Raw genomic sequence first — 13,886 nt, forward strand, 5'->3', positions numbered from 1 at the left:
TCTTTTCTCTTTTCTATTTTTTTTTTTTTTTGAGACTGAGTTTTGCTCTTGTTGCCCAGGCTGGAGTGCAATGGCGTGATCTCGGCGCACTGCAACCTCCACCTCCGACCCCAGGTCTTTTCAGTGCGGCAGTCAGAGCGGCACCATCCACTCAAGGTAGGTGGTGTGCGGCCTGGAGCTCGAGGAGCTGCAGAAAGAGCTGCTAAAGGAAAGTCAATATGGAATTTCAAACGAGATTTTAGTAGAATGATGGGGTGCTGGGGGAAACAGGATGATTCTTTGAAAAATTCAAGCATAATTACCACGGGAAACAGCAATTCCACTTCTGGAGCACTGGCAGCAGGGTCTTCAAGAGGCACCTGTACACCCAAGTTCCCAGCAGCATGAACCACCACCACCATTAGTGAGAACAGGCCGAGCCTCTATCCAGGGACGAGTGCGCAGGCAAAACGTGGACAAGACACACAGCAACATGACAACCTTAAAAAGGAAGAAGATTCTGACACTTGCTACGACCTAGTAGAACCCTGCAGACATTATGCCATGTAAAAGAAGCCAAACACGGCTGGACATAGTGGCTCACACCTGTAATCCCAGCACTTTGGGAGGCCGAGGTGGGTAGATCATGAGGTCAGGAGATCAAGACCAGCCTGGCCAACATGGCGAAACCCCGTCTCTACTAAAAATGCAAAAAAATTAGCCAGGGATGGTGGTGGGTCCCCGTAATCTCAGCTGCTGGGAGGCAGGAGAATCACTTGAACCGGGAAGGTGGAGGCTGCTGTGAGCCAAGACTGCACCGTTTCACTCCAGCCTGGGCGACTGAGCCAGTCTCCGTCTCAAAACAAAACAAACAAACAAAAAAAAGCCAGACACAAAAGGACAAATGCAGTATGAGTCCACTTCCATGAGGTTCCCAGAGCCGTTAAATTCTTAGACCCAGAAAGTAGGACAGTGGCTGCCAGGGGCTGAGGGGAGTTGGTGTTTGACAGGGCTGGAGTTTCATTCAGTTTGGAAAGATGAAAAAATTCTAAAGAAGGATGGTGACGATGGTTGCAGGACAATGTGATTGTACTTAATGCCACTGAACGGGACACTTAGAAATGGGCAATTTCATGTTATTTGGCCACGGCAGTATGTTCTCAAAAAGCATTTGGCTGCAGCCCCGAGGCAGAGGGCCATTAACTGAGGGACAGTGAGGCGGCACAGAAACATCTGGGCATGCAGGCGCCTGGGGAGCGGGGGTAACAAGAGGTGGCCGCTGGGCAGGGGAGTGAAGGGAGCAGTGTCCACACACTCACTGGAGCTTCCTGGACATTTGACTTAACATAAAAACTTGCCCAAGCATCCTCCGTTTGTGTTTTCTCACTTAAATGACCTTGGAAAAATTCTGTCAGTAAATCAATGAAAACAGTCCTATTGAAAATTCTAGCTGGAGACCATGCTTACCCTGCAATAAATGACATCTCAAGTTCCTCCTGCCCTCCCCCTTCACTGACTCGTCAAATCCCATGGCTGACTCGAATCTGCAAAGTGGATACCAGTAGCGGGTTTGGTACCAAGAAGGGGATGGGGCCCTTCTCTACTAAAAATTCAAAAAAATTAGCCGGGCATGGTGGTGGGTGCCTGTAATCCCAGCTACTGGGAGGATGAGGCAGGAGAATCACTTGAACCGGGAAGGCACCAACCGTTTGGTACCAACATGGGCCACGCTTGGGGAAACAATGTTTAACCTTTAAATGTCACAGTCTGAAAATACACTTTGTTTATGTAAGGTGGTTCACAAGGTTATTTCCTTCCATTTAGACACAGCAAAACTGAAAGAGTTAAAACAACACAAAAGCCAGGCTCCCACGATGGGAATCTTTAAATTTCCAACGTCATCGAGAAAGCACCTATTGTGAAATAATATGATACCAAATTAGCAGAAGGGAGGCGACATGTCTAATAAAATGCGTCTGTCTTGCAGATGTAAGGTTTGCATCGATGCACACACGTCACTCAATTTGCTTGTGTCTTATAATAAAGCACCCACTGAAGCAAGGTCTTCCCAGTCCCTAGTCACTAAGTAATCTGACTTCAAGGGAGGGAGGCAGACACAAATCAAGCCCAATCAAATTTAATAATGTAAGAATATATTTAGCAATCTAAAATTACTGCTGGGCTCAAAACTTCCTGTAATTTTTATCTATTCTTACACTACGCACGTCTGTTTTTCTAAAATGCCACTGAATTCAGTAGTAAATGTACCATACACATTGCTAATTTTAACCTTGGGACAATAAGACAGCTTTGAGCAATATCAAGTTGCCAAAATAACCTAAAATTTTAATGTATGCACCACATATATTTCTTTCTGTATAAATCACCAATTTTTATAGTAAATTCATATTAAAAAAAAAACAAGAAATCATAGTAAAAAGTCCAAATGGCTCCACCGAACAGCTGCACCACCTCTGAGATGAAAGGTAGGCTCCGACTCGATTCATGTCTGCTTATGCTGGTTTCCTTGGTCACAGCAACCATAAGCCACGTCTCAGCACACATACATCTTTGTTCCAGGGCATACGGCAAAGCTTTAAAGGCTGGGAAACGACTTGACCAAAATACTTTTAAGACACTAGCCATAAGAATGCCTTCTAAAATTATACATTAAACGAACATTAAAAGAGGAAGAACAGAAGTGTCTACCACGATCAGTCGAGTGAAAGATGTAAGTTAATCATTTGGAAGAGTCTTGTTCTTTGAAGGAATTAGTGCAGGCAGCACATTGCAAGTTGTACAGCTCTTTCTGCAATAAGTCAGCCCAGTGAAAACTGCCATCACTGGAATAACCTAGAGTGTGGGGGTCCTGCAGCTGCTCCATGGGCCTCCCAGGCACTTCCACACCAGTGAGCATCCTAAAGAACACTCAGGCCTCATGAGGGGAAGGCATCTTTCTTCCAAAGGACAACACGGTGAGATCAGGGCATCAAAAGAGGGAAGAAGAACAGAAGAACAGGGGCACTGGAAGGCTCGCTCTTGTGCACAGGCAAAGATCCGCTGAAGCATGGAGAGTCACCACCATTTCCGGGGCATGGACACCCTGAGAAATTAGGTGTAAAACATGATTCTCATCAATTCCCCCAAATTTAAATTCAGAATCGCTCTTACCAAAGAGCAAAGAGAGAAGCAATGAAAATATTTAAAAGCACCTGGGGAGGAGGAAGAAAGGATTTCACTGCACATGGAGCGTGATTATGTTCACTACAAAACAGGCTCCGGGGCCTTTCCCTCTAGTTCAGGCTTGGTAGGGCCCACAGCCCCTTCACTCAGCCACAGGCGAAGCCCTTCATCTACAAGTGCACTTTGATAAAAAGCTACAGCTAGATAAGCAGAATAAAGTCCAGTGTTCTCTAGCAATGTAGAGTGAAGAAGGTCAACAATAATTGAGTGTATATGTTCAAAAAGCTAGTAGAAAGGATTCTGAATGTTCACAGCACAAAATGAAAAACGTTCAAGGTGATGCTATGCTAATTGCCCTAATTTGATCACACCGTATACCTGTATTGAAATATCACCATGTATCCCATAAACGTGTAAAATTATTTTGTCAACTACAAATAAAAGAAAAAAAAAGGCCATGCGCGGTGGCTCACGTCTGTAATCCCAGCACTTTGGGAGACCGAGGCAGGTGGATCACCTGAGGTCAGGAGTTGAAGACCAGCCTGAGCAATATGGTGAAATCTTGTCTCTACTAAAAATAAAAAAAAAATCAGCTGTGCGTGGTGGTACGCGCCTGTACTCCCAGCAATTTGGGAGGCTGAGACAGAAGAATTGTTTGAACCTGGGAGGCGAAAGTTGGAGTGAGCCAAGATCACGCCACTGCACTCCAGCCTGGGCAACAGAGTGGGGCTCCATCTCAAAACAAAAAACAAAGAAAGAAAGACAGAAAGACAAGAAAGAAAAACAAGAAAGAAAGACAGAAAGGAAGGAAGGGAGGAAGGGAGGAAGAGAGGAAGAGAGGAAGAGAGAAAGGAAAGAAAGAAAAGAAAAGAAACGAAAGAAGGAAGGAAGGAAGGAAGGAGGGAGCACAGCTCTTAATATCAAATTGAGATCTCTGACATTAACAACTATAGTATTTGGGGCAAGTTTATTAACTGTAATCAAAATACCTACCTCCAAAAACGACAACGAAAGAAGAAAAGAAAGAGAAGTCTGCCTTGGCAGTGGCCGGCACTCACCTTCACCCGGACGGTCTGGTCGGACATGCTGCTCATCATGTCATTGATGGACCTGAAGAGCTGCAGCAAAGATTCCACAAAGTCGGCCTCTCCCTTGTTTTCATACAGTCTGCAAAGAAACACACAAACTGTGTGGGCCTGGCAGAAACACCTCAATATTTTTTGAATCCCTGTCTATAGCCATGAAGGGAATCACTTGGGTGACAAGTTAGAATGAGAGACCACATCCTCAACATTCAGGAAGCAAGGAAGGTGACTGGGCAGCGAGACTCATGCAGACCACTCAGCCAAGGTGGCGTGCCTCCACATACAGAGGCTGACTCTTAATGCTACCACTCACTGCCTTTTCATTGTAACATACTACATCTTATAAATCTGAAAAACACAGAAAATATACAGAAAGGGAGGGAGGAAAGGGCCGAGGAAGAGAAGGAGGGAAAGAGGATGGGGAAATTCAGCTTTATTTCTACCCCACAAAAATTAACACTATTAAGATGCTGTTGAGTTTTCTACCAGTGTTTTTATTTTTATTTATTTACTTATTTTTGTGACGAAGTCTTGCTCTTGTCACCCAGGCTGGAGTGTGATGGCACAATCTCGGCTCACTGCAATCTTTGCCTCCTGGGTTCAAGCAATTCTCCTGCCTCAACCTCCCAAGTAGGTGGGATTAGAGGTGCCCGCCACCATGCCCAGCTAACTTTTGTATTTTAGTAGGGACAAAGTTTTACCATGTTGGCCAGGCTGGTCTTGAACTCCTGCCCTCAGGTGACCCACTCGCCTCGGTCTCCCAAAGTGCTGGGATTACAGGTGTGAACTCGCCTTAGTCTCCCAAAGTGCTGGGATTACAGGTGTGAGCCGCCAGGCGGCCACTACCAGTGTTTTTAAACCCATTATGTCACAAATTGAAAATCAACACCACACTCAATTTACCAGGATCTTCTAATCCTTTAAAACGATATTACAAGAGTTGCTTTACTTTTTATTTCAGAGTAACAGTGCTATACAAATGTATTCATTTCAACATCAGTGGTAACTGAAAAGTATTCAAGAGGTGGGACATATTCAATAAATAGGTAATAAGGAAGTTGTGCATTGGTTACATGTATGCTAATATATGTTACTAATTGAAAATAAGTCTCATCTGTAAATTATTTATTAGCAGTTACTTCGAGTTGTTGTGTTACTAAAAAGCAACACATTTGCATTTTAAAATACTGTGACTCAGATGTTTTATTAATACAGAGTTTATTAATACTAGTTTGCTGCCTAATTAAAAATATACGATACCTGAAAACTTGTGTACAGTGGAAAGTTTTGTAAACTAAGTGATAAGTAATTACCCTAGAGGTAGTCTGATATTTAAATGGATTCCACTGTAAAGCAATCAATTCTGTGTAAAATGGGAAATTGCAACCTAGTGGATCTGTTCTGTAAATAAGGGTTTTCAAATGGCATTTGCTTAAGAGATGTACCAAACAATTAAAATGATGTGAGTCATGAACTTCGCTTGCTGGTGACATGGAGAACACCTGGTAGACCAGTGCAACCCTCGGGGAGGCATCAAGCTGCAATCATGTTTCCCCTCAGGACATCTGTAATTCCTAGAACTGTATGGGGTAGAAGACTAAAAACCAAAATGAAAACCTCTGTAAAGCAAAGTGGAATTTGTATCAGTCATCAGAGAGAATGACTAGAGTTTGGAAAAAGCCAGGGAGAGAGTCCCCAGGTAACAGAGCTGACTCTCACATGAAAGGATCCTAGAAAGCCAGAGGCATAGTAAATGGAGACAGAGGCATACTAAGGGTACAATGTAGCCTTGAAACTAAGCAGTCTCTGACTAAAATACGATGGTCAGCCCCACTTTGTCTACAAGAAGGCAGGATGAATTATCTCTGGAAAAAGATCACATCATCTGAAGTTTCTACAGTTTTACATACAAAAGGTCTTGACTTCAAACAAAAATTATTAACCTTAGCAGAAAACCAGACCACAGTCCAAGTGAAAGAGGAAAAAGACAGCAGAAACAATCCCGCAGATAATCTAGATATTACGGTTTCCTAGAACATCAAAACAACTATAATCATCATATTTGAGAACAGGGAAAATAAGATAAAAATATGACAAATAGAAGGTAAGAGAAAACTTTTAGTAGAGAAATGAATCTATTTAAAAATAATCAAATGGAAATTCTAAAACTACAAAATATAATCTCTAAAATTAAAAATTTATTATATGGATGAACAAAATAGAGAGTAGACACAGCAAGAGACAGAATTAGTAAAATGGAAGACAATCCACAGAAAATAACTAAACAGAAGTACCGAGGAAGAGAACACAGAAAAGAGGGCTAGAGACGTGCAGGCATATGGAGGAGATCTCACATACATGTAATTCAAGTGCCAAGAGAAAAGGAGGAAGATAATAGGACAAAAGTAACATTAGAACAGACAATGGCCACCAATCTTCCAAAACTGATCAAAGATATCAATCAAAAAATTCAAAAATGCAATGCAGGATAAATTAAAAGCAAAAACAATCCTATGCAACCCATAGTAAGGCTGTCAATAACCACAGAAAAGGAGACAAACTAAAAGCAGCAAGAAAGAAAACGATACCATTTAAATTCAAAGATGTATCCATAAGTCTGAAAGCTAATGACTTACTATAAATGAAGAAAACCAAAACAGAATAGAATAACATATGGAAGAAGAAAATAGCTTCCAATCTAGAATGCTATAGTGAGTGAAAATATCTTTCAAACACAAAGATGAAATAAATCATTTTCATACAAACAGAGCCCCATAGCTGGGCAATACTAAAAGATATAATACAAGGGAGTTACAGAAAGAAAATGATCCCAAAGGAAATGTGAAATTGAAGGATGAAAAACAATTACAAACATAAAACACATCAAATGAATACTAACTGTATAAAATAACAGTAATGTCTTATGAAATATAAAATACGTAGAATTGAAATACAGTAATAATATAAACAGAAGAGAAGAAAATGGCAATTCTAGTGTGCTATTTTTCTGGCCATATCTAGCATTATCAGTGGATTGGTAAGAGTAATCATTTGAAATACTCTAAAACAAGTCCAACATGCATGTTACCATCTCTAGGATAATTGTTAAAAATAATAGTAAAAGAATATTCAAATAATATGTTAAGAAATCAGAAAATGGGATGATTAAAAAAAGTGTAACTGGTATAAAAGAAGGCAAAAAAGGAGTAAAAGGGGAAAATAACACAGATGGGGAAGGGAAAATTAATGTAAAAATAATATATATAAATCTAACATATTACTTAATTATACTACATATCAATGGATGAAATGCTCCATTAGGAAGACTGTCAGACTGGATTAAAGAAAAATACAACTATATGTTGCTAATAAGCAGCATATCATAAGTATAAAGACACAGAAAGCACCAAAATAAAAGAATGGAAATAGGTATTCCATGCAAATACTAGCCAAAAGATTAAGAGAAACTTTTCATATTGATTAAAGAATAAATCCACAAGAAAGACATCACAATTTTAAATCTGTATGCCCCCAATAACACAGCTTCAAAATCTATAAAGCATGATTAATGAATCTTTAATATTTTTAAAATTCTACAGAACTTCTCACGAATAAAAATGTAGAAGTTTAACTTGTACCAACATGTTTAGAACATAGCATTTTGCAGTGATCCTTTTGAAGCATCTTTCTGTAACAAAAGATCACTGTGAAAGTCTCTAGAATCTTCCCTTTTCATTTTCCCAGATAAACCAGGGAGAGCCACTTTTTTGATCTACCCTAAGGTGGATAAAAAACTGAGAAAAAACAACTCAGAAACATATCAATAAACAGATGAATAAGATCTGCTCATTCCTTGCTCTACTTAAATAAGTATTCATTAACAAGGAATGACAGGATCTTTGTCTATTAACTACATTCTATTTTGTGACCCAGGGAATGAGAGCAAAAAGGTCTGTACAACTTATTCATGATCAATAACTAATTATTTATAAAGCTAACACCAGATGACAGGCAAAAACTCTACAAAGCGCAGGAAACCCAGAAGAGGAGGCAGGCAATAACTAGATTTAGTAATTTGATTCTGAAGGTCTGATGCAGGATATCTGTTTTCTGGCTTTCTAGTTAATGCGATCCGCCCACACAGAAAACACAGACAAACAAACACCCGTGGAGAAGTGGCCCCGGCTGTCAGGAATCTTTCCGTGGGTTCCCCAGGAATCAAATGTCTTTGGCCGTAGCTTTTAAACTGTTGTTCTCAATTCAAAACAAAATGAGCTTTCTAAACAAAACCAAAAATATGAGACTGCATAGCAAGAAAGATAGTAAGTTAACAATATAAGCTTCAGTATCTTCATCTCCAAAGTTTCACCTCTTTGTTCTTTGGAAGAATAATTACAGTCAATTATCCTGGAATTTAACAAAGCTACTGCATTATGGGAAAACACAGCAGACCATTTTGAAAGCAAAAGAAAAATAAGATCTCAAAAGTTTATCCCAACTGCAAAAAGGAAAACACATTCATGAATTCCAGCTGTGAGCACAATTGTTTTTCTCTCAAGGTAATAATACACATGCTGGAGGTAGGAAGATGAGAGTTCTCATTTGTTTTCTTCCCCACCTCTGACAGCACCACACAGGAGACACGCTTGGAGACTGTCACGGATCAAACATCCTAGACATCTGCGTGGGACGCGGGGCTCTTTTTCCTTTAAGTAGCCTATACAAGCTAGGAAAACGATTTCATCTACAATTCAGACCTGTGATAGCACAGATGAAGTAACAACTGACATGCTGTGGTGGGATGATGGGGAGCTGGGGTGGGGAGGACAGAAGGGGAGGGATTACTAGAAGACTTCTGCCTTACCATCCAATGTTCTAAGGGCACGAGTTTTTTCCTCTCATAAAACCTATGAAATATCTTCTCAGCCATTTCAGAATACAGATTTAAATTTAAGTATTTGTTGCCTCTGCACAACGCAGCTAGGTGCTCTACGTCTCAAAGAACGTTATGTCCTTCTCTCCCCTCCGGAATCAGGGTAGGCAGCCAGGATCCACATTAAGGAAACGTTCAGAGAAAAAATAATAAAGTCAAACTATGAAAGTCTGGGATACACTTGGGGCTCAAATGCTCATTAAGTATTCGTGGAAGGAAGGAAGGGACAAAGGAGAGAAAAAAGGAGGGATGGAGAGAGGAAAGAACAAAGAAAGGAGAGCAGGAAGAAGCTAGGGAAGAAGGGAGAAAAAGGGAGGGAGAGAAGGAACACGAGTATCAAAATCCCCAGAATCAGTGGGGTACAGGGGCTCATGCCTGGAATCCCAGCACTCTGGGAGGCCACAGCAGGAGGATCGCTTCAGGCCAGGAGTTTGAGACCAGCCTGTGCACACAGTGAGACCATGTCCTACAAAAAATTCGCCAGGTGTGCTGGCACCTGCCTGCAGTCCTGATTACTTGGGAGACTAAGGCAGGAGGATGGCTTGAGCCCAAGGGTTTGAGGCTGCAGTGACCTATGACTGCATCACAGTACTCCACCCTGAGTGACAGGGGGAGGTCCTGTCTCAAATCACCATCATCATCATGACCAGGAGCAGTAGCAGCATCGTCAGGATCTCCAGAATCACTGCAGTACTTGGTCAGCTCAAGTCAGGAATGCCCAGACAATGGCCTCAGAGGCTTAGGGCACCTCACTGAGTTGTAACAATTGCTACGACTTGTCTTGTGACCACTTTGTGTCCTCGACAGTCTCAACTCTTCTAACAAACAAGTTACCCCAGCAGAGAAACTCAGTTTGTGGACCATGCCTGGCTCCTGCTGGGTCCACACCAGGACAAAGGCAGGCAGAGGGATCATGGTCTGTGCCATGCTGCTGAGCACCAGAATGCAGGCATTCAGAGGACTTTAGCACTGAACACTTCCTGTCCCAAACACAAGGGGCAGCTGAGTACTTCAGTCAGTTTCTATGTAGCCTAGTAGGACTAAACCATGCCAGTGGATCACTTAGGGCCTAAAGAGATACTTAAAGCCAAAGAGATACTATTGACAGAAGTCTCAGAGATTGACTCCCAAACTAATGGAGAAGAAAGGCTCTGCAAAGCCTAGTTAAGTAAGATTTAGTAACCCAGAATGAGTTAGGGAAGCTCTCAGAGAATAGACCTTCTGGGTTGAAGGTATGAAGAAGAGAATGTTAACTGCCCATCCATTATCTATTTCTCCCTAACTCCTTTACTAAAATCATTCTGGTTTTGTAGAAAGCATCAATCAGTCCATCTAAAAATCATTTCCAGCTTCCTTGCGGGTAGGGTGGTCATGTGACATGGTTCTGGCCAATAAGATGAAAGCACACCATACTTTCTAGGGATGGGGGAAGCTCTTTCGAAGGAGAATAGTTGGCACAGCTGTCTCCCCTGTGCCTTCCCCTCTCCTCCACTTGGAACGCAGAGCTGACGCTGGGACGGACAGGAGCCATCTTAGGATTAGGAGATAAAGAGACCCCACTAAGGATGGTGGGGCAGAGAGATCAAAGGAGCCAAGGACATGAAGACACTGAGTCCTCATGCAAGTGCATGAACTCGGAACACTTCCTCCAGGCTGCACGTTATGTGACTAAAAAAAAAAAAGGGAACCTCATATGGTTAAGTCACATAAATGAGGTTTTTCTATTACATGCAGCCAATCATATTCCTAAGCACTATTAGACATCAAACAAAAAAAAATTATGGACCATGAATCTAAGATTTTGTGCCATTTGTAGTTTGAAATTGAAGGAGATTAAAGAAAGAGGCAGAGAAATAATTTGCTACTGGTCAACCTGGGTAACTCAATCTTTTCTAAAGCAGCATTATAGCGTTTATTGCGATAGTAGAAACACCATGATTATCAATGCACGATCGTTTGAATTACAAACCTCTGAATGAAAGGGAAAGTCATCAGTGTTATCTGGTGAGAATATGCAGATCATCAAATGCCTGAGTCAATGTCATACTGATCACAAACTGCATAAGATTAACATTTTTCAAACAAAACACGACAAAATCTGTAACATCTTCTTTCAAGTTCATCCTCCCATCCTAGTACTGATTTGGGTTTAGTGTCATCAGAGATTTAAAATCAGTGGGGAAAACATAAGAGCAAGGCAGAGGGGGCCAGGAAGTTCATTTTCATAGAATTAACTTCACTGAAATAGAATTAACTGTACTGAAACATAATTAAAATACAAGAAAACATAACCCAGCTTACCATGCTGTGTTTCACCCTGACAATGAGCAAATAAATGACAACTTAGACCCTTGAGGGAAAGCTTCAATCCACACCAAAGGTCATGCATATCCATAACAAGCAAAATAAAAGGGTGTACCTTTAATATCTAAGTCAAGGATAACACCATGATGCCCTCAAACATGCCCTCTTTGTATGCAAAAATGGCAGCACGAGGATTGTGGTTTTAACCATGGGCACCCCAGAGTGCACACAAACACACTCCAGTCCCACATCACTGGTGGTTACCACCCTGTTTATGACTTCGATAGGTCAACACACAGTCAATCACTTGTTGCTCTGTCCTAATTTCTAACATGGTAGACAAATGGTTAGATTGTGAATTCTTTCCCCTTCTCCTGGGTCCTTCTGGACACGACTGCTTCAGACAAACGAAAACGCAATGAGGAGGAAACGGGAAGGCACTGATGTGGGCCCACACTTACAATCCCTGATTTTCGCTTATAGGTTACAAGGGCACCACGCTTTTCAAAGGCAAATGCATTTGCTAATTCAGAGGGACACAGGTTAATGACCCCCATCTGTGTGTGGAACTCACAACAAGAACAATAACAACGTAGGACCATCAACATCCATCGACCTCACTCATGGCAGGTCACCCACAAAATAGCCATCCCCCAAAAAACCAAGCAGAGGGAGTGAAATTGCACACCATACCCTCAATACACTTGCTTCTCACACCCTTTGAAACATACAGTGAAGAGGCGTGGGCCAACTTAGAAAGTCCTCATTTTAGCACAGCTCTTAACCTGCATCTGTATCTATACAATATTAAGGCTCTCTATAAAATAATCAAGTCACAAATATCCCAATTTATTTTATTGAGGTAAAATATACATAGATATAATTCACCATCTTTACCATTTTTAAGTATACAGTTCAATGGTAATAAATACATTTATATTCTTCTTGTTCCCCTTTAACCCTTCGATTTACTTTAAAGCTCAAAAATCACTCATAAGTACACCCACACAGTGTATGAAAAATGTCACTAGGCTACAGCACTTGAGTATCCTTCCTCACGGAAATACCCTGTGTGGGAAGACTTCTCCGAAATGAAACATCACTCTACTGAGGAAAAGAGGAGAAGGAAAGCCCAGAGTTTATCCAAGTGAGGCAATTTTACTTGGTTTTGCCTTTTCATTGTTGTTTTGTTTTTATTTATTTATTTTGTTTTTGAAACAGAGTCTCGCTCTGCCGCCCAGGCTGGAGTGCAGTGGTGCGATCTCGGCTCACCACAAGCTCCGCCTCCCAGGTTCACGCCATTCTCCTGCCTCAGCCTCCCGAGTAGCTGGGACTACAGGCGCCCGCCACCAGGCCCCGCTAATTTTTTTATATTTTTTAGTAGAGACGGGGTTTCACCATGTTGGCCAGGATGGTCTCGATCTCCTGACCTCGTGATCCGCCCACCTCGGCCTCCCAAAGTGCTGGGATTACAGGCATGAGCCACCGCGCCCAACCTATTTTGTTGTTGTTGTTCTTTTGGGGCTTTGTGCCACATAAAGATATTCTGAAAAGGGCTTCGGAGCCCTCGGTAGATGCCCAGGACTGCACCTGTGCCATCGCGAATGCTTTCAGGAGCCAAGGCTGAGACTCACTGGCACACATCTCAGATCAGGAACAGGGCTCTCGCTTCAGCACCAGCAGGGACCCGGGAGGGTAAGGAAAGAGTGCGCAGCCCACCCCAGGATGCCTATCGAGTAGTGCTCTCTCAGCCTAGAAAGCAAGGGGAAAAAGAGGAGAAGAAGAAAGGAAAGAATAAGGGGCCGAGAGAAGGGGAAAGAAAGAAGTGAAGGATCTCCTGCCAGTCCTCTGAGAGGCCGTGCAAGGGACAGGTACGCACTGATTGAACAGGATTCTGGAGCGCACGATGAACTTGAAGATGGACTCTAGCGCTTTCATGGCTTTGTACAGCTGCTCGTTTACTCCCGGCTTTTCAGCACCGTCCACATAGTTCTTCAACACTTTTGTCAGCTTCCTATTCACAATGCAAACATGCACAAATAAGCTCAGGAAAGGACAGTATCTCAAATCTTAACTGCTAAGGAAATACACAAGTAGGTTACTTTTATTTGGTTTCCATCTATCAGTATATGAATATCTGTAAAACGTTTTTTCTTTTTTTTTTTTTTTTTTTTTGAGACAGTCTCACCCTGTCACCCAGGCTGCAGTGCAATGGCACAATCTAGGCTCACTGCAACCTCTGCCTTCTGGGTTCACGCGATTCTCCTGCCTCAGCCTCCCAAGTAGCTGGGATTACAGGCGCACACCCCCTCGCCCAGCTAATTTTTTGTATTTTAGTAGAGATGGATATCACCGTTTGCCGAGGCTGGTCTCGAATTTCTGAGCTCAGGCAATCCCAAAGT

At 42.0% G+C, this 13,886-nt stretch overlaps 1 protein-coding gene across 3 annotated transcripts in view; it reads right to left on the reverse strand.

Annotated features, from left to right (window-relative positions):
- The window catches only part of DOCK1 (dedicator of cytokinesis 1), a 551,514-nt gene that overhangs the window by 390,959 nt on the left and 146,669 nt on the right, over positions 1-13,886 (reverse strand). For all 3 annotated transcript variants that reach the window (XM_033179145.1, XM_033179136.1, XM_033179142.1), the window contains 2 exons: positions 13,364-13,498; positions 4,221-4,329 (listed from right to left, as the gene is read on the reverse strand). In XM_033179145.1, coding sequence (XP_033035036.1) covers positions 4,221-4,329; positions 13,364-13,498 — 244 coding nt within the window. The remainder of the gene's footprint in view (positions 1-4,220; positions 4,330-13,363; positions 13,499-13,886) is intronic.

The sequence above is a fragment of the Trachypithecus francoisi genome, unplaced genomic scaffold (genome assembly GCF_009764315.1).
Source record: "Trachypithecus francoisi isolate TF-2019V2 unplaced genomic scaffold, Tfra_2.0 Contig01579, whole genome shotgun sequence".
NCBI lineage: Eukaryota > Metazoa > Chordata > Mammalia > Primates > Cercopithecidae > Trachypithecus > Trachypithecus francoisi.